The sequence below is a fragment of the Silurus aristotelis genome, assembly GCF_946808225.1.
Source record: "Silurus aristotelis genome assembly, chromosome: 13".
NCBI classification, from domain to species: domain Eukaryota; kingdom Metazoa; phylum Chordata; class Actinopteri; order Siluriformes; family Siluridae; genus Silurus; species Silurus aristotelis.
Window position 1 is genome coordinate 44,620 of NC_139586.1, and position 27,681 is coordinate 72,300.

Here is a 27,681-nt window from a genome sequence, read left to right on the forward strand (position 1 = left end):
TGTTTCTGTCCTGACCATTCTGTCCTCCAGCTTTCCGACCGTGCCTGTTTTCCCGACTCTCCCCTCAGCTTATCAGGTCGGCTCTGCTCGCGGTGAACGCGCTCCGGTTCCCGGCTTAGCTCTGCTCTGCTCTGCTCGCGCTGAACGCGCTCCGGTTTCCGGCTCGGCTCTGCTCGAGCCGAACGCACCCCGACTTCCGGCTTGGCATCCTCGCCCTCCGTGCACCTCGGCTCCCTGAATCGGCTCTCTGAATCGGCTTCCCGATTCAGCTCTGCACGCGCACATTTCTCCCCTGCTCTCTTTGCATCTGCCTTGGATCCTATAACCTAAGCTTCTGACAGTGGATCTGTCAATGTCAGCCTTAGTAGCCACAGAGAGGCATCTGTGGCTCACCCTGTCGGATATTCCCTTTCCTGCTGAACGCCCCGATGGCCCCTTGTTCGGCGACGCCATAGGTGCAGTCGTCGTCAGGTTCCAAGAGGCCAAAAAGCAGTCGGCGGCGTTCCATCGTTATCTCCCTTGTCGCTCTCAAGGAGTCGGTGGACCTAAGGGTCTCCAGCATGTGGGCCTGATTTACACGGTGCCCATCCCTCCTCAGTGCCACTAGGAGGTCAGGCTGTTAACCCTGCCACAGGATGTGGTTCAGGTCACAGCCACCTCCAGCGGCTCCCCTACCGGCTCCAGCCTGGTCCAGCACGGTCCAGGACGGGCCAGAGACCAGCTTTGAGAGGTTGGTTTCCTTAAGAGACTTCCTGGCAGCCTGAAAAAGCCTGCCAGATGTGTCTCAGTGAGTCTTGCGCATGGTAAAGAAGGGCTACTCGATTCAGTTCGGGTCCTCTATTCCCTGCTTCAATGGAGTGTGTCCCACTCTGGTGGGGCCCAAGCTGGCTCTGGTCCTGGAACGGAAGTATGCACTCTCTTAAGAAAGGAGCCCATGAAGTTTGCCTGCAGATGTTGGCCATATTTCTGACTCTGAAACACTTCCTCTCAGAACTGAGGGATCGCCATGTGCTGGACCGTAGGGACAACACATCGGTGGTCTCTTACATCAACCACCAGAGGGGGTCTCCACTCAGGCTGGCATGGCAGATCCTCCTGAGGTCCCAGGGGAAGCTGCTCTCATTGAGGGCTGTCTACATCCCGGGGTACATAAATCGGAGAGCAGACGCCCTTTCGAGGCAAGGGCTGAGTCCTGGGGAATGGAGACTCCACCCCTGGACGAGTTGGTGGAGGAAGTCGGAGCAGCTGTATGTCTGCTATGGCCCCTATAAGAAAGGGTTTCCTGCCAACAAGCAGACTCCCAGTAGGTGAATTGTCAATGCTATTTTATCTTCATATGAGTCCCCTGGTCTCCCCGCTCCTTTCGGGGGACTCTACGGCCTGGTCCTCTGTAGTCTCACTCCAGGACATTTGTAACGCTGTGGGCTGGTCCACCCTGCTGACCTTTGTCAGGTTCTACAACCTCGACCTTAGAGCCACTCCCGGCTCCTCTGTCCTGCGCTCTGGTTGTGCTCTCAAACACTAGGCAAGGACCAGTCAGTGTGGCATGATTGGACTCTCGTTACCAAAGCGTTGTGACACAAAAGGGATCGTCTCTAGGTTACATATGTGACCTTAGTTCCCTGAGGGAACGAGATGCTGCATCTCTGAGCAACACTCCCTGCATCCCTGCCACACTTCCCTTCTAATTTTTAGAAGCTAGCGTCGCTCCACTGCATGCGCATTTTGTAGCTTCCTGGTCGTGACGTTGCACTTTGCCGTTGGCCGGATTACACACATGATTTAGAGTGTGAGCAACGTGGAAGCGTTCCCAAAGCGTTGTGACGCAGCGTCTCGTTCCCTCTGGGAACTAAGGTTACATACGTAACCTAGAGACGGTCAGATCTGAGTATCCTGGCATTTATCAAACACCAGTAGTAAGTTCTTTGGACAGTTGAGGGATCCTCATTGCTGAAAAGGTTAAATGCTGTGATGAAATTATAAATTGTATTAGACTTTTTAACAATAATAGGTCATCCCACAGGTACAGACTCTATGTACATAAGTGCCTCTATAAACAAAATGCCGTGTGACGCAAAAGGGAAAAGACTTTCCATGTGGCTGAAAGCAGAAGTTTATTGTGTCTTTAAAAAAATGCCTGATTTCCAAAATGGCAAGATAATTCCTCAAACATCCTGAGCTGTTTATTTTTTGATAACCTGAACTTAAATGAAGCTCAACAAAACTGCCTGGAGTCAGGACCATCATTTGTAATTGATCTGTCCTGAATTTTTGTATAAACATTATAAGGCATGTGGGATTTATCAAAACAAAACGTTTGCTTAAATTCTACCCTGCGTCACCACAAAGCCCTTAAAGCAAGTATTTCAAAAACATTGTGGATTTTATATCATTTTCTTGGCCCAATCTAACCATTTCAGTACAGTACAGTTACATTACTGTAAGCAGATGTGAAACAACACCTGCATGCACCAGTAGCTTGACTGCAAATGAGAATAGAAGGTTTGTTACAGAAGCCTGCAGAAGTGACTCTTGTTCTGTGGCGTTTGCAGATGAGATTTCTGCATGAACCATGTAATCAAGCTACCATGCACCTGGAGAAAACCAAAACATGTTTCCATGATTTACCAGTGAATGGTCAAGTTTCCTCCCTTAAACAGAGCATTGAAATATGTTTTGGCTATTTACAGTACTAACGACTTCTATTCAGATGGGGTTAAAAGTTAATGCCTTGGTGTATTGGTCCCTTCAGAGTCATCCAATGTGTTCATCTTTTTTAAAAGTTTAATTCATGCTATGGTTAAAAAATGTCTTTGGTAGTGTGGCGGCTTCTACGGCCTGGTCCGCTGGAGTCTCACTCCAATTTTGGATCTCGTCATATGGCTTGACCAACAGCCCAAAACAGCTTATCCATTCACTGTTTGACAGGATAAACTCTGTTAGTAAATTTGATGGCTTTTGGCTTTTGGTTCCACTGAGTGTGGCCCAGCCGCAGACTATACATAAGAGCTTTGTGTATATAATTTAACAGGACACTGAGGAATGTAATAGTTCCACTTTCCACCAGAGGGCGCAAACTTCTACTTAGCGCCCATAATTAATCACGTGCACCTTTCCCCTCTGCCCAGACACGTGTACAGACGTTCTCTTCTGTACTAATTCAAGTACAAAAGTCTTGACATTTATTATAGTTTCCCCAGTGTTACTTTCATTTTGTTCATGTCCTGGTACAGTCTCTGGTCAATAATCAACAATATTTTAAAATGTTTCTGCTTAGTTTACAATTGGTACAAGAAAGTAATGTTTTTGCAAACAACAATGTATTACATCTGTTACATAAAAGCTTTTAACTCGTTCTTCTGCCTTTTTAAATAATGTTTGTAAATCTCAGGCGGATTCACAGAAAGGGATCATTGGGGTCAATAGACTGGTAAAGTTTTAATAGAATGTGTTTAGCTTTTTGTAAAAGACGGCAATCCAAAGCAATCCTTTAAAACCTAGGGTTAGGGTTAAAACCTGAATGGCTGGTAGAACCAATAACTCTAGGGTTAACCCTAACCCTAACCCTAACACTAAACTTAATATTGCATTAGACAAAATCACTTATTTTTATACATTCATACATCAGACATTTACCTGAAATGTGAGCAGACATGATTTTTTTTTGTAAACAATTATGACTTTTATTAAAATTCTAGAAAAATTCTATAGATATTTTAAAATATATATTATAAGTCCAGGGTAGATATAGTTGTAGCTGCAACCAAACCAAAATGTAATAATAAATATATATACACTGGAATAACTGTCTGGTTTGATAGAATTCTAAGACAAGTAAATATTAGTTTGGTACAAAACACTGACTTTTACAGTTACTGGATTGTGTAGTGGAGAAAATTCAAAAAGAAATAAATTATAAGAAGTTAAAAGAGGGTTATAAGTTATTGTGTGAAACATGCGGCAGTTCACTGTATTTAAGCAGAATACATTACATTTTTACAAACTCTTTGTTGTTGGTTTATAAAAAAAAAACACAAAGACTATTAAATGTTCTATATTTCTATGACGTCTTATGAGCAGAGCTGATTTATACTACACAATGCCTTAGAGAAGATTTTTATCTTCTATATGCCTTAAAAACGATTTAATTGTGTAAACACTGCACTGTGATATCGACCTGTTTAATAGTGTATGTTTGCATAATATTGAAGGTAAATTATAGGTCATGTTAAATCACGTCATGTTTCTATGGAAAATATCAAAGATGTAATAAAAATGTCTACTTAGCATAAAATCTAAGTCTAGCATATTTGCATAAAAGCGTATAAGTGTGAGAAAAGCACTTCTTTAACATTTCTCTGTAATACATTAGCCCATACTGGCCTGTTCTTTAAATGTGTACATATGGAATATAATTTAGCTCAAATTTAGCACCTTAGTAGTGGCTTTCGTGTGGTGCAACCATTGTTTACAGCACAGTACAGACAGTGGAGGGCTCATATTTGCTGCTCCATTGCTTCCTGTCACATAAATCTTCAGGGCGCAGTGCTGAATATCCCACAGCCTCCACCAATCTTCTTTTCTGAATGCCATGCAGTAAAATACGATATGTTCCTGTGATGGGACTGTACAAGTCTACACAGGAGTTATTCTGCAGGTGCATGCTGCTAATTCCTAAGTCCATCAGCGCAAACTTGACTTCTTCCTCCTCTGCACACAGGCCCTGGGAGGAATCCACCAGGTGACTGGGTGTCAGGTTGAGGGAAGGAAAAGGCTTTGGGTAGTCGATGCCACTCATCCAGGAACAGGTCATGATCTGGGTAATGCTGCTGCGGTCTGGAGGAACAGGTCTTAGCATGCCTTTAATGATCTGCTGGCAGGAATCAGGTATATACTGTGGGATGGTGTAGACACCCTGCAGGATGCATCGCTTTAGACGGCCCAGATTTTCAGCATTGAATGGCATGGTGGCGGTCACCATGAAGTACAGCAAAACACCCAGTGCCCAGATGTCCACGTAACGGCCCACATAGCCTTTCTCCTTAAACAGCTCCGGTGCAGCGTAAGGAGGAGAACCACAAAACGTGGTCAGAATGTCAGCTGAACCACTTACAGTACTGAAACCAAAATCACCTATCTTGATGCAGTAGCTGGTGGTATAGAAGATATTTTCAGCCTTTAGGTCACGATGAACGATATTGCTTTCATGCTGAAAATGGTTGAAAAAAAAGAAATTAGTTCCTTTGATTGTGTTGTCTAATGCTTCACTTACACGAGCAATGTTACAAGAACATTCATAACAGCTGACGTAACCCCTCATAAACATTGCTAAAAGCTTATGCAAATGAACATGAATGCTAATGCCACATCAGTGTTTAAAACACACAACAGTCACGTCGAGCGGCAAAGATGCGGAGAGAAAAGGAGACTTCCTGGGCTGGAGCTTGTTCGAAAAACATGACAATGATCTTATACACATCTCGAATCATTACAGGGTCGTGTATTTGTTGTATGTTTGTCTAAAAACTTCACAAGCAGAAATATCATTATCATCATCATCTCAAAAGAAGCCCACTGATTTAAAGGTCAACCTGAGAGTGTCGTCTCACAGCCATATGTTAATTAAAACACTGCTTTAATTAAGTCTACTTTCATCAAATATTTACGCATGCTAAAATCAGGTCTTATGAAGGATTATGTCATATAGCAGTTATTAGCATTGTTGATTAAATGATAATACACTTACAATTATCTTTTTTAGTGTATAATTTATTTGATATGGCTAAGGGGAAGACTTGAAAAGCATCACTATTACAATATTGCAAACTTGTCACACAGTTTTTGCCTCAGCAACACGAATGCGGTGTGAATTACTATTTTCTAAGGATTTGCCCCAGCCGTTTTCAGTCACATGAGCAAAAAGGGAAAGAAATTTTGTGTCACAGACGTGTGACACTTCAAAACACTCGGCACGGTCTGGGGAATCTCCGGCGGAGTACCATATCGACGCTTGGAGGAAACATGCAACAAACGCGAAATAACAAAACTCCGGCAACACGGCCGTGTGACACGTCTTAACAAGCACCAATCACATTTTATTCAGGAAATGTCACATTCTAGTTTTATATTGTAACTTCTACTTAGAAGTCTAAAGTCTACGCTGACAACATGAACTCATTCCCAGGTCAGCTGTTATGTGGGAACCACATTTTCTCACCATGTATTTAACAGCAGAAATAATCTGTGCAAAGATGAGTTTGCTCTCCAGGTCTGACAGACGTCCCCTTGTGCTGATGCGTGAAAAAAGGTCTCCACCGCTGCCGTACTCCATAATCAAGTACAGTTGTTTACTTGTTTCTACCACCTCATAAAGACGCACAATGTTTGGATGGGACAATCTTTCCAGACAAGAGATTTCAGAAGCAAATAACGTTTGTGTCTTCTTGTCCAATCGTCTTTTATTAAGAGTTTTGACTGCCACGCGCTCTGCCAGAGAGAGAAACAGCAGACAACACATTAAAATGTAGAGGTGAAGCCTTATATAGCAATGCTGTGGAATAGTAATACACAGGCTGCTACAGGCGTTATGGAAGTGTCAAAATAATCAAATGTAGCAGGCATTTCAATACCAGTGCTTATTTTTTCCATCTAGATCCATCAAGTTCTTCTTTGTATTTACATTTTACATTTCATTTCATAATGTACATCGTGTGTTCATTACTGCTGAGTTGTTAAGTTTTGGAGAAACGGATTAGAATACACTGCGCTACAATACACATATACTGTAATCCCTGGTTTATTGTTAATAACAAAAACCGGATGAATTTAAAAGTTTCATTACCTTTAGTTAAAGAATGAACACCAAGTCTGACTTGTGAAAAATTACCAGTGCCAATTTCCCCTCTCAGCTCGTAAAAAGCGATCCTTTTGCCCAGAATAATGTCACTGATGACTGTTTCATTGTGGGACATTTCATACACAACCCTCTCAAATACTGTTTGCTTCATTTGTTGCTCAGTTGTTATAGTTGGTGCTCTGGATCCCAGCAACGGAGGTCTGGTGGGTTTGATCAGAGTTTGGTTTTTGTTTTTTTTATCATCATATCGCTTTGTAGTTGCCTTTTGGTATTTATAACCTGCGTAAAAATCAGAAGAACAGGAAAAAAATAAATCAGTGGCCAAATTTATTAATCTTTTATCTCTATAAAACAACAAAAATAACGAGCATAATAAAAAATTTAAATATACAGTTAATCCTGCAATAATATTAAATCATAGATTAGCACATACAGTATCTCACAAAAGTAAGTGCACCCCTCCCATTTCAGCAACCATTGTAGTATTTCTGAAGGGACAGTACTATAGAAATGAAACTTGGATATATTTTAGAGTGTCTGTGTGCAGTTTGTAAATTAGTACAGATTTACTGTCCTCTGAAAATAACAACATACAGCCGTTATTGTCTAAATAACTGGCAACAAAGGTGAGTAAGGTCAAGATAAAGTTTATTACTATAGCACTTTTCACAATAGACATTGTCTCAAAGCAGCTTTACAGAACGTAAGAATTATAGAACAAAAAAATGTAATATGTGAATTATGTGTATCAATCCCGGGGCGACTGTGGCAAAAAAAAAAAAAAACTCCTTTAGATGGTATGAGGAAGAAACTTTGAGGAAAAAACAGACTACACCCAAGTGAACATGTCAAATCTGTGTCCAAAGTGTAAATAATGTGGCATAGAATTCACCAGAGCCTGACAGGTTGTTGCTGGGATCATCTTCGACTCCTCCATAATGGCATCACGGAGCTGCTGAAAGTTACACAGATGGTGCTTCTCCACCTTCCGCTTGAGGATCCCCCACATGTGCTCAATAGGGTTCAGGTCTGGAGACATCACCTTTACCTTCACCTTCAGCAAGGCAGTTAGCGGTGTGTTTGGGGTCATTATCATGTTAAAAACTGCCATTCGGCCCAGTTTCTGAAGGAAGGGCATCATGTTTCAGTCAATGAACCGCAGCTCCCCAGTACGAGCAGCACTCATGCAGCCCCAGACCATGATGCAACCACCACCATGCTAGACTTAAGCCAAGACACAATTTTCTTGTTTCCACAAGACATGGTTCGAGTCATTAAAGCAAACGGTTTGTGGGTTTTCAGCTTAAGAAGAGGCTTCCTTCTGGGACAACGGCACCCAGACAACTGCAATCTCAAAAGCAATGCTGCAGCACTCATGCATCTGGTTTTTTGATGCAGCTTCTGCACCTGATGCACATGATGCACGAGGACTTACCTTTTTTGATGGACCCTCATGAGGTCTGTTCTGAGTGGAATCCGTCTCAGAAAACCTCTGTATGACCCTGACCACTGTACTGACCACTCAGTTTCAGAATGTTACTGATCTTCTTATCACCTTGGCATCTTAGTTGAGAGCAACAATTATAATTCTCAAATCCTTAGAGACTCTTTACCATGAGGTGCATGTAGAACATCCAGTGGTCAGTATGAGAGAATTAAACTCAAAGCACCAAATTCTAACTGCTCTAATACAAGATACACAAATTTGTATGGTTCTGACAAGCAAACAAAAACATGAACATGATGAATAGCACATGTTTACACCACATACAGCTGTTATCACTAAGGGTGGACTCACTTTTTTGCCTGTTATTTAGACAATAATGGCTGTATTTTTCAGAGGACAGTAAATCTGTACTGATATACAAGCTGCACATTGACTAAAATATATCCCAGTTTCATTTCTATAGTTTGTCCCTTGAAAAGAAATACTCAAATGGTTGCTAAAATGTGAGGGGTGTACCTTTTGTGATATACTGTATGCTAGCAATGTATGTTAGCAAATTATGGATCAAAGGTTGGTAAGAACACCACAGACAAAAGTGATGAGATGTGCTTAAACTCTTATTCATATTTGATGATCCTGCTTAAGTGTGTCTGATGTACAGGTGCATGCTAATGATCTGTCTGAGCAGTGTATCTGTCCATAGAGGATAAAATCCGTCAAACATTTCAGAAGTTCCAGGTTTTTGTACACAAATCCAGAAGTTAGGAGCTGAATATTTAATTTAGTTGTCAATGCAACGTTTTAAAACTTTAATGGCAGTTTTCCAGCCTTTTCTTCACACTGATGTGATTTAATGCAGTGTGTTTATAGTGTGATGATATCTATGAATGATCTTTATTTGTTGAAATGTGTAAATTGGTTATTATAAAACAACTGCACTTTTCACGACACAAGTCTTCAGTCTGTAGCGTATTAGTTTGAAAAGGTTTCAGAGGATAACAGAATGAATGCTGTACATGCACATCATCTGAGTGATTTATTACAGACAGTCTGGGTCAAAACGGATGACTGTGACCATGTCGATGTAGCAGACGCCACATGTTTAATCTCCCAGACAAATACACAGCAAGGTCAGGACAGACTAGCAAAGCAAACTTAACCCTAAGTTATCATATAAAAATATTATTAAATATTAAATAAATATATTACATATTAAACAAAAATGATGATGAAACATATTTAGAAAGAGAATGAATTTTCGAGGTAATTAAGATTCTTCGACTAAAAAGTACAATCTTTAATTCTAATAGAAATCAAACACTTTTTTTCCATAATTAAAGTTGCATTTAAAGTGGTGTAAAGGGTTTATTTTAATAGTTCATTGTTCCATTCTTTCCACTTTAATCCCTTTATCTTTCAGTATGGACAGATTAAAGCAGTAGCACTGAGAGGGAAATGATGCTGTAACAGTGGCAGATTAGAGGGTAGAGTCACATGCTAAGGGACAACTTTATTTCTAAAAATAGAGCTCAGCAAATCCATTATGTTTATATTTTGATGCTTTACATTTATTTTTCTTCATACAAACAATATTTTATTAAAAGAACAAACAATCTATAAGATTTAAAATGAGATTTTGTGTTCCGTTTAATTATTATTTAAAATGTAGGATTAAAAAAAGAAAATAAACAGAGGCCTTAAATGTGATTAGTATTTTAAAATAAATGTCCAAAATCTATTTCAGAACAAAAAAAATAACATATTGAAAATATAAACTATACAATGTATGTAAGAATAATATTTAAATAAATGTAAAAACATAGAGAAATTTACCCACATTGAGTATTTATGGTGTATTGTTAATTGTGCTATAAAACAGGAATGGGTTTATCACTTACCTGGTAGCTGTGGATCCTTCATCTTAGTGTCTGCAGCAGAGAATCGTCTATACTGAGGAAGGAAACACTGTCTCTAAACCTCGGCAGATCATTAAGGGTTAATCCGATTAGGAGACCGTATTAATATCTGAGCTGTTGCTGCCTGTGAAAACACCACAGACATGCCTTACCCATGTGCTGCTTTAACACCTCAACTGTCTTAGAGAAAGAATTAGATTTATTAAAATAAAATAACAGACATATATAAATACGGTGGGGCTGTAATGTGTAAATTAATATGGCAAGTGCAAGAAACCAGCCAGAACTCCAGAAGTACCAGTAAGATCGCTATGGTCTTCTGGATACCAACCTATATACCACTTATACATATACTTTAAAATCTTTCTTAATCTAAAATGAAGCTATTAACCCTTATGAGGAACTTTTCAAACAACGCATCTATGCAGAAAGACTTTCAACTGAGAGATTAAACCTCCATTTAAACACAATTTCAATGTGAACATTTTATGTAAAATATTTGAGATTTGTGAAAACATTTGTGAATTCTTTGAATTTCTTAACTAACAATTAACCAAACAACAGTGTCATTTCCAGTGTTGGGGGTAACGCGTTACAAGTAACGTGCGTTACGTAATAATATGACTTTTCTGGAGTAACGAGTAAAGTAGCGCGTTACTTTATAAATTTACACACTAATATCTGAGTTACTTTTTTAAAAAGTAATGCGAGTTACTTTTCAGTTCAATTATTTTGCATTAAAATGAACGTAATCTCGTAGAATCGCGCACCCCTACGTGCGAGCCGTGGGAACAGAAGCTGGTCAGAAGCGGAGATGGCAGGACAGAGCATTACATTACTGCGATGGAAGTATTCACATTATATAGTCGAGGAAGAGGAGAAGGGAATAATCGTCAAGTGTAAATTATGTGTTGGTGAAAAGATTTTGTCAACGGCAAAAAATACCACTTCAAATAAAAAACCATCTGCAAGCAAAGCACAGCATTACAGATGTGGAAGAGAGAGAGAGCCGAATGAAACCTGCACCCCGCCTCAAGATAAACAACAAAGGCTTGATTTCAGTACATTAATATTTAGCAAATAGGTTTTCAGTAGATTTTCAGATACTAACCCTAACCTGAGCCACATCATACACATGGGCACACATGAACATCACCCATCCCTTCCTCTCTCACACACGCGCGCGCGCGCGCACACACACACACACACACACACTCTCTCTCTATTCAGCCAGATTTATTGTAAATGTCACACACCAACATAATGACAGAAAACACACACTTTGTGTTGTTTTTTTTTTTATGTGCGTGTTCGCTTGAGTTCAATACGGTATTTTCGTCAAATGCGCATGTGCGTGAGATCAAGTCAAGTCAAGTCAAGTTTATTTGTATAGCGCTTTTCACAACAGACATTGTCTCAAAGCAGCTTTACAGAAAACAACAGTGAAGGTGAAGGTGTGTGTTTATCCCTGATGAGCAGCCGTGGCGACAGTGGCAAGGAAAAACTCCCTTAGATGATATGAGGAAGAAACCTTGAGAGGAACCAGACTCAAAGGGGAACCCATCCTCATATGGGTGACATCAAAAGTTTGATCATAAATCTTTCAACAATACAGAACACTGGAGAGTGAGAACTAACATGAGCACTGGAGTATAAGATTATAAGTGAATGTTCTTTCTACAGTCTTTGGTATAAAAAGCTCAACATTTGTGATTATCATAGATCCAGCATCAGCTTCTCCATGCCAGGGCCTTTAAACACTCGGCATCTACTTCTCCATGATCATCCATAGGTCCATAATCTTCACGAGGTGGGACGTGACTGGAGCTGGCCAAACCTCAGGAAGCCTCGGGATGGGGAGAGAAAGAGAAGCAGTGGAGAGGAATTAGCGTAGCTGCTGTTCATGATATTAACAGCACAAGTTGATAATGTGCATGTAATCAGATGTTCTGGAGCACAAGGTTGTGATGTGATGTGTGTGATGTGTGTTATGTGTAGGCTTTGCTAAAAAGATATGTTTTTAATCTGCACTTAAACTGGGAGAGTGTATCTGAACCCCGAACACTGTCAGGAAGACTATTCCAGAGTTTAGGAGCTAAATGTGAAAATGCTCTACCGCCTTTAGTGGACTTTGCTATTCTAGGAACTACTAGAAGCCCAGAGTTTTGAGATCTCAGGGAGCGTGACGGATTGTAGCGTGTTAAAAGACTGGATAGATACATGGGAGCCAAACCATTTAGTGCTTTATAAGTGAGTAGCAGTAGTTTGTAGTCTATTCGAAACTAAATAGGAAGCCAATGTAGGGACGATAAGATTGGGGTTATATGATCGTATTTTCTTGACCTAGTAAGAACTCTTGCTGCGGCATTCTGAACTAACTGAAGCTTGTTTATTAATGATGCAGAACATCCACCTAGTAATGCATTACAGTAGTCTATTCTAGAGGTCATAAACGCATGGACGAGCTTCTCTGCATCAGATATAGATAACATATTTCTTAGCTTAGAAATATTTCTAAAGTGAAAGAAGGCTGTTTTTGTAACTTGATTGATGTGATTTTTTAAATCTACGAAATGGTTACGATCAGACAGGTAGGATTTAAACCAGCTTAATGCCTGTCCCTGAATACCGATGTAATTCTGTAAGCGATCGAGGAGAAGATCATGATCTATAGTGTCGAACGCAGCACTAAGATCTAGTAAAACTAATAGGGAGATGTAGCCTTGGTCTGAAGCTAAAAACAGGTCGTTAGTGATTTTAACTAGAGCAGTTTCTGTGCTATGATGGGGCCTAAAACCTGACTGAAACTCTTCAAAGATATTGTTCTCCTGCAAGTGGTTACATAACTGGGCAGCGACAATCTTTTCTAAAATTTTAGACATAAATGGGAGATTTGAAATTGGTCTGTAATTCGATAGCGTGTTTGGATCCAGATTAGGTTTTTTAATGAGGGGCTTAATAACTGCTAACTTGAGGGATTTAGGGACATGACCTAACGATAGTGAGGAGTTAATAATATTTAAAAGAGGCTCACCAGCTGTATATAACACTTCCTTCAGTAGTTTAGTGGGAATTGGATCTAACTGACATGTTGTTGATTTAGCTTTCATAATAGCATCATACAGCTCTTCCTGTCCTATACATGTAAAACAGTGTAGTTGTGGGGTTGTAAGTACGATTGTGTCGGGAGATGCTGTCAGAGGTTGAACTGCCACAATTGTTTTTCGAATGTTATCTATTTTTTCAGTGAAGAAATTCATAAAGTCTTCACTACTAAACTGTGATGGAACACATTTTTCAGATCCCTGATTTGTTGTTAATTTAGCGACTGTACTGAAAAGGAACCTGGGGTTGTTTTTGTTATTTTCTATGAGTTTGCTCAGGTGTTTAGCTCTAGCAGCTTTTAGCGCCTGTCTGTAGCTAAGCATACTGTCTTTATACGCAATTCTAAATACCTCCAATTTAGTTTTCCTCCATTTTCTCTCCAGATTACGTGTTGTTCTCTTTAGGGCATGCGTATGACTATTATACCAAGGTGCAGGTGCTTGTTCTCGAACCTTTTTTTAGATAAGGTTATATAAATATACCGCAAAGTTTCCCAGTAGGGGCGAGATCATTTAAGTCTTAAAAATACCGCATTGATCTCAACCGAAGCGAACACACACATTAAAAACAAACAAACACAAACTTCGATATGAACGTAAGAGCCGCACGAAACCAGCCATAAAAAAAGCCGCATGCAACTCGCGAGCTTCGGGTTGAGCACCCGTGCATTACTGCTTTAAACACTAGTACAAGAACTTCTCACCTCTTACACCTGTAAGGCCTGAAAGAGATCAAGCCTTAGCCAGGTAAGAAAAAGTAACGCAAAAGTAATATAACGCATTACTTTCCATAAAAAGTAACTAAGTAACGCAATTAGTTACTTTTTTGGGGAGTAACTCAATATTGTAATGCGTTACTTTTAAAAGTAACGTTCCCCAACACTGGTCATTTCTGTAGCCTGCACAACTTTAACACATCTGGAATCTGGTATGGTGGTGTGGAGTGATGCCGATCGACCTTTTAGTCTTTTGACACACAAAATGTATTTATATAACATGTATTTTATATATAAATAAAAAAATTATACAACAAATAAATATTCTAATTGAGGTTGAATAAATAATATGTAGGTTGAAATAAGCAGTGTTGTGCTCGTTACTAAAAAATATTAACTAGTTAACTAGTTAATTACAGTTACTCGTTACTTCATTTAAAAAGTAACTGCTTACTTTGTTGATTATTTACACCAAAAAGTAATGCGTTACTGTTAAAAGTAACTTTTTAGTTACTTTTTTTAAAGAACCTTCTTTAATGTTCCAGTTAATGACTGCGGTTAAGCAGCCGCATCTTGAAAATACACGGTTAAGCAGCCGCATTTTGTTTAGTGTTGCGCGACTAATCGTGCACTTACGGTACGGGTGGTGGGAGCGGTCAAAATACATGTAAAGACGCTTCAGAACGGCGTTTCCGTTATAAAAAAGACTCAGTAAATTTTCAATCATGTTTCATATTCAAACACTTATAAAACATTTTTCTTTGTAGGTTTGCTCAATCTTTCAAATAATTCTCATTTAGACTCTCCCTGACTATTATTCCTTTAAATTTCGACTCATTTTACTGTGGAGTTTTTAAGAAAAGTGAAGGCAAAATCACTCAAAGCATCAGTGCATTTTTATCATGTTCCATATTCAAACTCTCATAAAACATTTTTTTTTTATAGGTTTGTTCAATTTTTCAAATAATTCTTATTTATTCTATTATTCCTTACAATTTTGACTCATTTTACTGTACAGTTTTTAAGAAAAGTAAAGGCAAATTCACTCTATACATCAGTGCATTTTTATCATGTTCCACATTCACACTAAAGACAGAAACAGACAGAGAGTGAGACAATCTAAATAAGAAAAATGTGAAAGATTGAGCAAACCTATAAAGAAACCTTTAAATGAAAATATTAATATTTTATGAGTGTTTGAATGTGGAACAAGATTGAAAATGCACTGAGGTTTGGACTGATTTTGCCTTCACTTTTCTCAAAATCTCTAGAGTAAAATGACTTGACATTTAAGTCTATAATAGAGAGTGAGACCCTAAATAAGAATTATTTGAAAGATTGAGCAAACCTATAAAGAAAAATGTTTTATGAGTGTTTGAATATGAAACGTGATTAAAAATGCAGTTATGCTCGGAGTGATTTGGCCTTTATATATTTTTATCTCTACAGTAAAATGACTTGAAATTTAATAGAGTAATATAAAGGGACATTATTTTTTCTAAATAAGAAAAATGTGAAGAATTGAGCAAACCTATAAAGAAAAATGTTTTATAAGTGTTTGAATATGAAACATGATTGAAAATTCACTGAGTCTTTTTATAACGGAAACGCCGTTCTGAAGCGTCTTTACATGTATTTTGACCGCTCCCACCACCCGTACCGTAAGTGCACGAGTAGACGCGCAACACTAAACAAAGTGCGGCTTCTTAACCGCAGTCATTAATGCCCTTTTATGCGTTATGGTCTACAAACACAAAACTGACTTAAACACAGAGTCATTTTTAAACACTATTATATTAAAGTCAGAGCAGCACAAACTGAATATATCACAAGGATTTCTGACATAAACAACAAAACAAGCTGAATAATAGATTCACAATCAAACACTAAAGTGGCTTCTGCTGTTGTGTTGAGCTCTTAAACATGTTCCTTTCACAGCTGAAGTATGAGAACACAACACCGGGTTAGCACATAGCTTCTAGCTCCTCAGGCATGGAGGTCCTGGAGGAGCTTCAGCAGATTGGAGTTGCTGTTTATCGCAGTAGATACGAGCTTCGAACCAGAAAGACACAACTTACATTTGACTTAAAAGTTTTTGTCTTTATGCTCAACTAAAGTGTAATAATGATCATATTTCCACTTTGAGAAACTCGTCTTGCTCTCGCCTCGACTCGCCATTACTGCCGCACAGACCTGAATAAACAGAGACACGTCCACAGTGCGTCTTCTTCCTGTTTACAGTGGTTCATCCACCAATCCTACAATGTGTCTCTGCTGTAAACAGGTCAGACTGTTAGACTGTAGTCTACACTTCAGCCCAAATTCATTCATTTAATAAAGTAACGGGTAACAAACCACACGCTAACGGAGTTACTTTATTTTGAAAAGTAACGCGTTCAGTATTAGTTACTGTCAAAAGTAACGCGTTACCGGTAACACGTTACTGCCCAACACTGGAAATAAGCATATAAAATAAAATACTGTACAATAAAATACTCTTCTGATAGGGGACAAATTTGCGTGATTGTGACGTCACTACACCGCCCCGCCCCCCTCTGTAGCGTGATTTGATGGAAGAGAAGTAGCGCGCTTTCAAACCGCGTGTTTCCGGTGTGTGTGTTCGTGTTCAGCTCTCGGTGGAAATGGCTACAGGAGTAGGGGCGATTGTTTCCTCCTCAGAGCCGGAGTTTGAACGGACTGAAGGGGAAATGCGGGGGACTGATCCCGAGGAGGAGAACAGCGCACACACCGGCCCTGTCCCCGGCCCTCAACACCGCCTCGCTAAATTACCCCTGTCCCGCATTAAAGCCCTCATGAAGGCGGACCCGGACCTGAGCCTGGCCAGTCAGGAATCTGTGTTTATCATAGCTAAAGCCACGGTGAGTCCCGGAGCGCGTGTCTCTCCTTCACCGGGGACTGAGGAGCAGAAACACTCGGTACAGTTACTTTAGTTGGGATGATTTAAATAAAAGATGATGTCAGAAGTCTCCCGCTAACTTTAGCCTTTAGCATCACAGTCTGTTGCTAGCACGCTAGCTTAGTGAAGTTTATCACGGGTTAGAATTTAGACTGTAATAATATTACATAGCTACGCGATTAAGACTATTTTAGGGTTGTTATTATTATTTAGATAATAATTGCGGCCGATGCTGACAATTCTTAAGGGTAAAGTATTTAGAGGGTCTCCAGGTGACATCACGAACTAGATAGTTTATAGGGCTGATGGTTATTAAAACTTAAGGAAGATTTTGTGAAGATATTTAGAATATAATATAATGTCCATGTTCAGTGAGCGCTAAATGAGAAAAGGGAAACTTTAATGAACTTGTAGCATCTACCAATTTGAGTTCAAACACAAGCCACGTGATCTGTCTACTGATTTGTTGTCTAAAGTTGAATAGTAGCTGTGCCATGCGGTTAGCTGTTCGAGTAGGATCTCAGACTGATGACTTGTGATAACTGCATATTTACGAATTCAGCTCAAATCTGATACCAACATTTCTGACTCATGCAGTGATCGTGACTGAATAAAGAATTACAGGTGCAGTAACAGTAAATATTAGTTGTAAGGAAATCCAGGAGGTGAATTCCAGAACATGTGTGATGGTGAGCGTCACTGAGGGGTTGTTGGAGAGATGTTACTTGGATCTGCTATGTGAACTAGGGTTCGGGTTCCAGTGGGCTGGTGTGATGCGGTTCTGTGTTGCTTTGTGTCCTGTGTTCGCCTCTCTACAGAAATGGAGGAAGTGTGGTGGCGTTCGCCAGGTGAGGTGACACGGGTATTTAATGTTAAGAATGAACTATATTCAGTTCTGTGTTAATCTTAAAGGAGCTGTTTGTGGAAATGATTGCCAAGGATGCACTTGTTTATGCACAGCAAGGAAAAAGGAAAACCCTGCAGAGGAAAGATCTGGGTATGGTACAGAATTAAATGATTATTGACAGTTTAATTGTGATCTGTGCCACTGTATTAGTCATCTGTGCCTTATTTCTTATTTATTTTTTAAATACAGACAATGCCATTGAAGCAGCAGATGAGTTTGCATTTCTCGAGGGTAAGTGAACCAAATCTACCCCAGTGCCTTTAACGACTCTGAATTCAGTTCTTGGGTATTTTAACTGAACATCAATTCTGGTGAAGGAAACTACAACTATATTTAAAAAATTGTGCTACAGCTAAATATTAAAACTCTGCACTGAAGATTATGATGATTGTGGGTAGCTGGTGTTCCTTGTATTCATGCCATTAAGTATTACACACACTCTCAGAAAAGCATGTTAATAAATGTATACAAAAATATGCTGAAATAAACTGCTTTCTTTAATAGGATTTTTGATACAATACAGAAACAGCATTATTAGTGTCCCTAATAATTATTGGCACTTTTCATAAAAATTATCATTTATTACAGTATAAATAATCACGAGCAAAATTATTTGGAATTACTAAAACAGTATAAAAAATTTTTGTTACACAAAACATTGGGGAAACATTACACGCGAGAATTTAAAATGACCCGAATGCACGCTTCTAATGAGTAGAAACAAATATGACCTCAACAAATGTTTAATATCATGCAGTGAACTCAAACACTCCCAACAAATGTGTAAAGAAAGCTGTTGGTTTCTAACTGCAGAATGATTCAGTTATTACACACATCATGCAGTTACATGAACATTTGTGGCATTTAGCAGACGCCCTTGTCAACTGTTTTATGGTTTTATGCAGTGTACAGCTGCTTTATTATTGGCTAACTGAATAATGACGTGTAGGTAATACAGGTAACTAATAGTGTTTGGAAAGCATATATTGGATGCTTTAGTTGAACCTATAGTACAATTACATTGTAGCATCTCGAAACCTGTTTCTTTCCATCGCCATTTCAGTCCTCCTCCTCAGATGTTTCTGACCGACTGTCATGGAAGAGGGAAGAGATTGACCTCAGTTTAGTAGCAACTAACACAGTATAATCCTAAGAAATCACACGTATCCCAGTGTACCATCAAAACACACCAAAGTAATACTCATTAGCACTCAGGGGTTGACCTTCATTTAAGGTACAAAGATGTCTGATAGCAGATGTCTGATCATAACAAGCCTGCTTAATTGAGAAACAAATTTCACCTGTGCACTTTACTCCTGATGACTAGTGACAGGAGAACATTTCTGAATGTATACCAAGTGTATTAAAATCCAAGGCCCTGAAGGCCAATCACCTATTAGACTATTTTCCATGTTCCAAATGGAATATTCTACATATAAATCTGGGGTAGAGATGACAAATTGGTAAGTTTGTAATATAAGTTGTTGTTGTTGTTGTTTTTTCAGGTACCTTGGACTAACCGTCACCTGCCTTCCTGTAATAAGACTGATATTTTGTTTATTTTTGTACAGTTTGGACTGGGAAACACTCTTTTCAGGACCAACAGGGTTGTTTGTCTTTTTTTTCTTTTGTATGAACATGTACAGTCTAGAATATATTGATAACTCTGAGGTTTCATCTGTGAAGTGTCAGTTTTATTTGTGAATATTACTGTGCTTTTGCAAAGTATTTTAATGTTGAAATAAAATCCTCTTATTATTATTGCTCTTCTTGTTGTGATAAATACACATCATTCACCTTCATTCCTAAATTCTGTAAAGCTGCTTTGAGACAGTGTCCATTGTAAAAAAAAATGCTTTAAAAATAAACTTGACTTGATTGTAGTGTATTTTAAAAGGTGCCATAAAACTAGAAGCGAATGTATAAAATGTACTATTCTGTTAATGTTTGTGTTTCATGTTATTTTTTTTATTGCTCAGTGTTGTAACAGAATTCAGAGTTTTGTATTAGTTTTTGTATTTATTTCTACACAATAGTGTGTGAAACCTCCACACCCAGCATCCAATATGCAAATGCTTCATTCATCCACCCGTAATTCCTGCAGTGATCAGTCGGATCCTATTCTAGTTCCTAAGTCTGCTCCTCTAAATGAGACTCATCAATCTGTCAGCCGCATCTCCTTTATGCAAAAACAAAACCTTGGAATATTGGTATTTTTATAGGCAAAACAAACAAAGGTTATTTATTGAAATGCTTGAATCGTGTCACTATGTGTGGGTTGTTCTGCAGAACAGCTGGATTTTTAGTACCCAAACTAGACAACTTGGCGATGACTGCAAAACGTGGTGTGTGAGATGTGGCCAATCCTGGTGGGATGGCATCGGAGAAGATATTAACATTCCATGAGGAATAACGTCTGCTTAGACCACTTCAGTGCATTTTTCTAAGAGTTCATCAATTGAAAAGAGCAGAAGTGTTTGTTTTTTTTTTATTGTAAAATATCTAGACATGTGACATGAGAGACTGACTGGTGGTCTGAACATTGATATTAAAACCCTTTCTAGCTGTTTTGTTTTGTTTCACCTGGGAAGTGAGAATCAACTTATCAGAAATATTCAATCAGTAAAAAAAGAAATAATAAAAAAGTTTTAGTATAAAGAGTATCAGGACTCTTGGTAGATGATCTCTGTTGGAGAAACTTGTACTTCTCTATAATAACACGGATAGAGATCAAAATATCACTAACATTTTAATACTAAACTGTATAAAACTAAAACACGCTCTATAAAACAAGGAATGCTTATATCTTCTAACTTTGCTATGAGCCTTCACTCACCACTGTGCAGTCTGAACATCACGAAAGAAGTGAGTGCTAAACACGGTCAAAAACAAAAAGTTCACACCTGTTTTGAGGTGGCCTCTGTCCCATTTCACATGGCAGCTTGTTTCCTCCCAGCTCACAGATGTGCTGAGGTCAGGGTGAATAAGGAATGTTTAGAGTGCATTAATCTGATGAATGTGTGTTCAGGTAACATTAGACCATGATCTAAACATCATCTACAATAAGTAAGCAGGACACATGTAGCAGGTTTTAATGTAATAAACACTGTGACTTCACTGCAGTTGTCATAGTTTTTGTAGTCCGTTTTTCTACCTTCTTTCTAATGTGTCACTTTCAGCTGGATTTTTAGAGGCTTTCTTTCTACATGTTTGGTCTCTACAATGTTTCTTTGCACAATGTCCAAAGATCCCAAGGTTATCAAATAAAATGTGGAAATGTGCATACCAGCTTGAATTCTTGGTATCCATCCTCTGTCCACACCTACTTTTTTTTCAGGTTCCTCATACAGTTCGGATGACTCGCTCAAATGTTCATATTAAATTCTGATTTCATTCTCACACCATGTCCTTTGTCGTGTGTTTTCTGGAGTTTTCATCCATTTTTACTGCCATGTGTTAAAATAACCACCTTAAATCCCTTTATTATTAAAAGGCGAATTGGACTCTGGATCTGGGGGTGGTGGTTTGAGAGTCCTGACCATTCCAGGCTGCCACTTTTGGGTCCTTGAGCAAAGCTCCGGTTCGTGGGCACAGGTCACAGATGGCAGATGAAGTGTCTGAATTGTCGGAGAGAATTAATCTAAAGAACTCATCATTGGCTTCCTCAGGCATGGCACCTGATCATCTCCTTACTGACATCTCTCCATGCATCTCCATGTATCACACTTTATATTTCTAAACTGTGGACAAATTATTCAATACCAAACACGGAAAATGTTTTACAGGAAAAAAAATCACTTCATATTTGCTTTTAATGAACACAATTAATTATCGGGGGGAAAAAACACAGGGAGACTTCAGTGCTGTTCCTTCAGTGGTGTTCTTTCAGTGCTGTTCCTTCAGTGGTGTTCTTTCAGTGCTGTTCCTTCAGTGGTGTTCTTTCAGTGCTGTTCCTTCAGTGCTGTTCTTTCAGTGCTGTTCTTTCAGTGCTGTTCCTTTAGTGCTGTTCCTTCAGTGCTGTTCTTTCAGTGCTGTTCCTTCAGTGCTGTTCTTTCAGTGCTGTTCCTTCAGTGGTGTTCTTTCAGTTCTGTTCCTTCAGTGCTGTTCCTTCAGTGCTGTTCTTTCAGTGGTGTTCTTTCAGTGCTGTTCCTTCAGTGCTGTTCCTTCAGTGCTGTTCTTTCAGTGCTGTTCCTTCAGTGCTGTTCTTTCAGTGCTGTTCCTTCAGTGGTGTTCTTTCAGTGCTGTTCCTTCAGTGCTGTTCTTTCAGTGCTGTTCCTTCAGTGCTGTTCCTTCAGTGGTGTTCTTTCAGTGCTGTTCCTTCAGTGGTGTTCTTTCAGTGCTGTTCCTTCAGTGCTGTTCTTTCAGTGCTGTTCCTTCAGTGCTGTTCCTTCAGTGGTGTTCTTTCAGTGCTGTTCTTTCAGTGCTGTTCTTTCAGTGCTGTTCCTTCAGTGCTGTTCCTTCAGTGGTGTTCTTTCAGTGCTGTTCCTTCAGTGGTGTTCTTTCAGTGCTGTTCCTTCAGTGGTGTTCTTTCAGTGCTGTTCCTTCAGTGCTGTTCTTTCAGTGCTGTTCTTTCAGTGCTGTTCCTTCAGTGCTGTTCTTTTAGTGCTGTTCCTTCAGTGCTGTTCTTTCAGTGCTGTTCCTTCAGTTGTGTTCTTTCAGTTCTGTTCCTTCAGTGCTGTTCCTTCAGTGCTGTTCTTTCAGTGGTGTTCTTTCAGTGCTGTTCCTTCAGTGCTGTTCCTTCAGTGCTGTTCTTTCAGTGCTGTTCCTTCAGTGCTGTTCTTTCAGTGCTGTTCCTTCAGTGGTGTTCTTTCAGTGCTGTTCCTTCAGTGCTGTTCTTTCAGTGCTGTTCCTTCAGTGCTGTTCCTTCAGTGGTGTTCTTTCAGTGCTGTTCCTTCAGTGGTGTTCTTTCAGTGCTGTTCCTTCAGTGCTGTTCTTTCAGTGCTGTTCCTTCAGTGCTGTTCCTTCAGTGGTGTTCTTTCAGTGCTGTTCTTTCAGTGCTGTTCTTTCAGTGCTGTTCCTTCAGTGCTGTTCCTTCAGTGGTGTTCTTTCAGTGCTGTTCCTTCAGTGCTGTTCTTTCAGTGCTGTTCCTTCAGTGCTGTTCCTTCAGTGGTGTTCTTTCAGTTCTGTTCCTTCAGTGCTGTTCCTTCAGTGGTGTTCTTTCAGTGGTGTTCCTTCGGTGCTGCTCTTTCAGTGACACTCCTTCATCATTAATATTTTTCTTCTCATTGTGCCGTTTTCAGCACATCAACATGTTTCCTGTTATTGTGCTGCTTTTTCAATCCACTGGTGGATCATCTCCTGTCTCTCTCACACCACAGATGTAGACTAGTTTCTAAAGCTCACAGTGAGCAGGCAGAAGGCAGTAAGAAGTCTGGGGTTAACATGGATGAGACAGAGGGAGTCAGTGCTGAGAACAGAGACATTCCTGATCACCTGATCATCATCATCATCATCATCATTTCTCTGCTTGTGTTCTATATCGTGGATCTTCAGCCTGGACACATTCATTAGAGAACAACATTTTAAATTCATTTATATTAATATATTAATATGATGAGGTTCAGTTACAGCGTGACACTAAAACAGGTAATAATAATCACTTGTTTTTACTGAAGAACATCTCAGAGCTCAAACTTCTTTACTTTAACTTGAGTGAAAAAGTGCAGTCCGATTCTGTTAAAACATCAGTTTCTGCACTTCTACTGAGTGAAGGATGTGTAGACTTATCACCTCATCATGTAGATAATCTAGACCGGTCACCTCTACAGAACATCTAATGATCATCCATAAAGAACATCTCAAGTAGATCATCTCAACTCAAAACAATTAATTTGTACAGCAGATAAATATTTCATCTGTGAACACACACAAGTTAGTGTTTATAAATGTATACTTATAATTAGCAGTACATTGAGGTGCCTCAATGCATCTTCAGAAGTTTCTTTTATGCTGAGATCCTGTAAGAGTTTCCTCAGAAGGCCAGACTGATTTCTGGTTCTTCAAGTGCACATATTTAATTCATTTTTAGATGCTGGGCTTTAAATCAGTTATTTTACTTTACATTACTTTATTCTTGCACGATTATTAATTGCCTTGTTCACATTTACCTTCCTTGTTTATTAATTGACACACAGTGTGAACTGTCGAATATCTACACATTTCCTGAAAAACTCAGATATTCAGAAAAAAACTTTTAATTAATTGACATATATTGAGAGCAGTTTGTGTGAACAGATCTTATATTTCTCTCTCACATGGTCTTAATTTGCCCTCATTAAGTCTCTTTCATGCAAATCTGAGGAGTAAATCTTGTAAATAGAAAAAGAAAAAACCATGTTCTGGACTCATTAGTTGTCAACCTGGAGAAATGGTCAAATCTCATGTCAAACTATTAAATTATATGCACTTTATATACAATTTATACCCTAACATCTGTTTATCACTATGAATATATTTTTTAAAAGCGAGTTATTTTTTTCATCTCCGTTCCTGCTGTAAATCCTCGTCATCTTGAAGTGGAGCACTTGTGAGTCTTTTTCTGCATAGAGAGGAGACACTGAGCGAGGATCACACACGAGCAAAAGCAGCGAGGAGGAGGTGGGTGTGTTAGCATGTGAGAAAACGACAGCAGGGAAAGGAAGGCAGTCAGTGAGTAGAGAGAGATATAAAAAAAAATCCCCCCAGAAGATCACAGTTAACACAGTGGTTTATTTGATACAGAAGATTGACCATGTTGCTGCAGACCATCTTCATGCTGTCTGCAACTGTTTTCTTTGGATATCTGGAAGGTAAGAGGAAAGAAATGGCACTGCTGCTTCTAGATGCTTTGGAGTTTTGCATTGATGGAGAAAACTGGCAAAAGATCATGGTGGAAGGAATAGAGTCTTATTTCTTTGGTGTAAAAAGCTTTGATGCTAATCAGCCATGTGTCCTGAAAACATGTCTGTTCTGTTTTATGATTCCAGACAGAAGGGAAAATGTAGCACATTAGCTCATTTTATTTTCTCTTCATTTCTGATCACTAATCTGTGTCATAATAATAAAGAATGCACAAAATGAATATGTGAAGGTCATTTGTGTCAACCATGTTGAATTATGCTTAAGCAGTAAACAAAACACGTGGATGCCGAACAGCACATATACATTAAATGTGTTAATTTTCAATGTGCATTTTTACATATAGGAAGTACCTCGAATGGTGAACATACAGATCAGGAGGGCAAAATCTGCAAGATATGTAACACATTTGTGTTTAAAAGTTTTTTGCATTTTTGGAAATTTTGAAATGGTATCTCTTGGGCAGGGAAGGGTGTTCAGATGCAGCGGGATGTTCAGTGTTGTATGCAGTACTCACAGCAGACTGTCCGGACCAAAGACGTTCTTAAGTTTGAGGTGCAGACAGAGGGCCCAGACTGCAGCATAAAAGCCATCATGCAAGTATTTCAGTCATCTTGAAACAATCTAATACCTTGAAAACTTTGCTATTCTTTAATATTGTGCAATGCATGCATCATATTTTTATATCCAGATGTGGTATTGTCAGTCAAGAATTCACTCTGGGGCTGTAAAAAAAAAAAAAGAAATAGCAAAAAGCGTTTTTTTTTTAATGGACCAATTTTTGGTGCTGATTTAAACCTCTGATATACATAAAATGAGGTCACTTTTCCTGAAATGTTTGGGTTTTGTCTACAGATTGTACACTAAGAAAGTGGTGAAGTGTGCAGACCCCAGGGACAGGAAAGTGAAAAGGTTACTGAAGAAACTTAGGCAGAGAGCCAAAGTCCACAAGTCCATGCAAAGAAACTTACCTGTCATGTCAAATGTAAGTCTTCTGGATTGTAACAAGTCTATCTTTATTTTTTATTTATGATTATATATTGAGGAGGTCTTGAATCTTATCCATAAAGATGTGTCACTGCAGGCTTTCATTCCTACCATGCAGGAGCCTGATTTCACTTGTTTGTTTATTTCATCTTAATCTCCAATTAAGTAGAGTATCGAATGTGCCTCCAGTTTAACTGTAATACAACTGCAGCAACACCAGACTGAAGACTAAGATCCCTTGATATTGTGGATTGATATAAATCATATTATGTGAAAAATCATAGCGTACTGACCAGAATTTTGTTGAGGCAGGATCACATTATAAATCAACATCAAACAAAAATAATTAAGAGATTATTACAAGTGTTTCTATATATGGTTTTATGGAGGAATGCTGCATATAGAATGGATATGATGTTGAATGGATAAGGGGGCAGCATCATTCCTGTCTCAATGGTCATTTTAAATGAAGATACACTTCCTGTTTTTGACCACTAGGTGTAATAATACATTTATAAAGCTGAATTAGTCTATGGTCTATTGTGTAATGTAGAAAGGAGATCTAATAACATAAATTGAACATTGGCTTATATCAGTAAAACAGCAACTTCAGAAGAAGTGTTGTGAATGAATACTTTAGGAAGATTAATGTTTCTAAAAAAAAAAAAAAAAAAAGCTAGGACTGCATGTTAATGAATCTAACACAGTTAATGAGAGGGTTAATAATGAAATAGAAACGCATGACTGCAGTGCAGGTCAGTTGGACCTACAACGAAAGTGGAGAACAGAACCATGTGAGAGTCTTATTACATGAGAAAATAACATGAGATTGTAAACTCTTATGAACATTAGCAAGTATATATACACGTTTGTGTGGAAAATGCTTCGCATTTAAATTGTTAAATATGATAAAAGATTAGTTTTGCATGTTTCACCAAACGTGACAGGAAAATAAATAATGACTTTTATTATCAATATCATCCATCAGTTTGTTCACAATGATGTCTGTTTATATTATCATGAATGAGGAAATAATTGCTAATTAACTGTATTTTTGTTTTTGTCTTTTTATTATTTTATTTAATTTAAACATGTAAAAGTGTCCGTTGTTAACTGACGCGATTAGATTTAAGTTTGCCCCTAAATAGTGCCCCATACAGGGCACACTCCCAGGATTGGCTCCTGATTCACCACAGCCCTGAGTACGATAAAGTTACTGAAAACCTGAAAATGGGGCTTTAAATAACTTGCCGATTTAAAAATGGATCCTGAAGAGCTGCTTTACACAAATCATTATACACAGCCTGTAAATATTTCCATAAAACAGACCACTTATTGATGATCGTTATTATTTTTCCCAACAGATCCAGTAAAGAATGGAGAGAATCTAATGACCACTTTAGCCTTTTCATCTGTCACTGTCTTCTTGAAAGTCTGTAGATCACCAGCTTTGAATACAGAACATTATTCTGTCCCTCAAAAGTAATATTTTAGATCTCTTTCTAAACTGACTGTTAATCAATATATGCCAAAGCATTATTTTTAACTCTGTACTTCAAGCTTGTTCATTCTCTCTATATATTCTGTGTGTATCTTAAACGTTATACAAGCTGTTATATAGAGTTAAAGTGACATGACTGTTCCTGGCTCAAACATATTCTATTATGTATGGTAATGCAATCAATTTTTATATATACAAAATGTTGTAGAAACGCGTTGTGCATTGTTTTTATTCAAAATAAAGAAAGATAGAGTTCTTGGTGAAGGCTCACACAGATGTTTTGAGCAAATAAAAAATGTTCCTTGCACTAAAGTGGTTTTACTTTGGAAAGATAAACCTCTGAGCAACAAGAGTAGTTCGGTTTTGTTAAAACATTGGTCATGGAAATGTCTGATGCTGTGCCACTACATACAACATTTAAATATTCAGCTCATTAAATTAGTTTTGCAACCTTTAAAAATAAATAAATGTGTTAAAAGTGTAATTAGTATCA

General features: G+C 38.6%; 3 protein-coding genes and 1 long non-coding RNA gene across 4 annotated transcripts; 2 read left to right on the forward strand and 2 right to left on the reverse strand.

Moving 5' to 3' along the window:
• On the reverse strand, positions 1-281 carry LOC310735391. The gene is made up of 2 exons (XR_014536275.1): positions 226-281; positions 1-56 (listed from the first exon to the last, which is right to left on the reverse strand). It is a non-coding gene; the product is annotated as an uncharacterized lncRNA (long non-coding RNA).
• A 4,109-nt stretch (positions 282-4,390) lies between these two features.
• On the reverse strand, positions 4,391-10,308 carry LOC310735499 (serine/threonine-protein kinase NIM1). The gene is made up of 4 exons (XM_083558263.1): positions 10,202-10,308; positions 6,842-7,135; positions 6,218-6,486; positions 4,391-5,209 (listed from the first exon to the last, which is right to left on the reverse strand). The coding sequence occupies exons 1-4, from the start codon at positions 10,221-10,223 to the stop codon at positions 4,469-4,471; spliced, it is 1,326 nt and encodes a 441-aa protein (XP_083414389.1). The 5' UTR covers positions 10,224-10,308; the 3' UTR covers positions 4,391-4,468.
• A 6,286-nt stretch (positions 10,309-16,594) lies between these two features.
• pole4 (polymerase (DNA-directed), epsilon 4, accessory subunit) lies at positions 16,595-19,624 on the forward strand. The gene is made up of 4 exons (XM_083558818.1): positions 16,595-16,918; positions 17,869-17,953; positions 18,053-18,094; positions 19,369-19,624. Exons 1-4 carry the CDS (start codon positions 16,682-16,684, stop codon positions 19,380-19,382), a joined length of 378 nt encoding a protein of 125 aa, XP_083414944.1. The 5' UTR covers positions 16,595-16,681; the 3' UTR covers positions 19,383-19,624.
• A 4,779-nt stretch (positions 19,625-24,403) lies between these two features.
• ccl44 (chemokine (C-C motif) ligand 44) lies at positions 24,404-27,458 on the forward strand. Its single transcript, XM_083558823.1, has 4 exons — positions 24,404-24,651; positions 25,167-25,296; positions 25,556-25,685; positions 27,052-27,458. Exons 1-4 carry the CDS (start codon positions 24,594-24,596, stop codon positions 27,058-27,060), a joined length of 327 nt encoding a protein of 108 aa, XP_083414949.1. The 5' UTR covers positions 24,404-24,593; the 3' UTR covers positions 27,061-27,458.
• Positions 27,459-27,681: the final 223 nt, after the last annotated feature.

What these genes read in the sequence shown, in the direction of transcription:
- LOC310735499 (XM_083558263.1), bottom strand. Translation starts at nt 10,223, where the DNA reads ATGAAGGATCCACAGCTACCAG. An exon ending in TGTTCATTCTTTAACTAAAG is followed by an intron (nt 6,487 to 6,841) that starts GTAATGAAACTT and finishes TCTCTCTGGCAG; the next exon opens with AGCGCGTGGCAGTCAAAACT. An exon ending in TTTCTGCTGTTAAATACATG is followed by an intron (nt 5,210 to 6,217) that starts GTGAGAAAATGT and finishes AACCATTTTCAG; the next exon opens with CATGAAAGCAATATCGTTCA.
- pole4 (XM_083558818.1), top strand. Translation starts at nt 16,682, where the DNA reads ATGGCTACAGGAGTAGGGGCGATTGTTTCCTCCTCAGAGCCGGAGTTT. An exon ending in TTATCATAGCTAAAGCCACG is followed by an intron (nt 16,919 to 17,868) that starts GTGAGTCCCGGA and finishes TTAATCTTAAAG; the next exon opens with GAGCTGTTTGTGGAAATGAT. An exon ending in CCTGCAGAGGAAAGATCTGG is followed by an intron (nt 17,954 to 18,052) that starts GTATGGTACAGA and finishes TTTTAAATACAG; the next exon opens with ACAATGCCATTGAAGCAGCA.
- ccl44 (XM_083558823.1), top strand. Translation starts at nt 24,594, where the DNA reads ATGTTGCTGCAGACCATCTTCATGCTGTCTGCAACTGTTTTCTTTGGA. An exon ending in TTTCTTTGGATATCTGGAAG is followed by an intron (nt 24,652 to 25,166) that starts GTAAGAGGAAAG and finishes TCTCTTGGGCAG; the next exon opens with GGAAGGGTGTTCAGATGCAG. An exon ending in TGCAGCATAAAAGCCATCAT is followed by an intron (nt 25,297 to 25,555) that starts GCAAGTATTTCA and finishes TTTTGTCTACAG; the next exon opens with ATTGTACACTAAGAAAGTGG.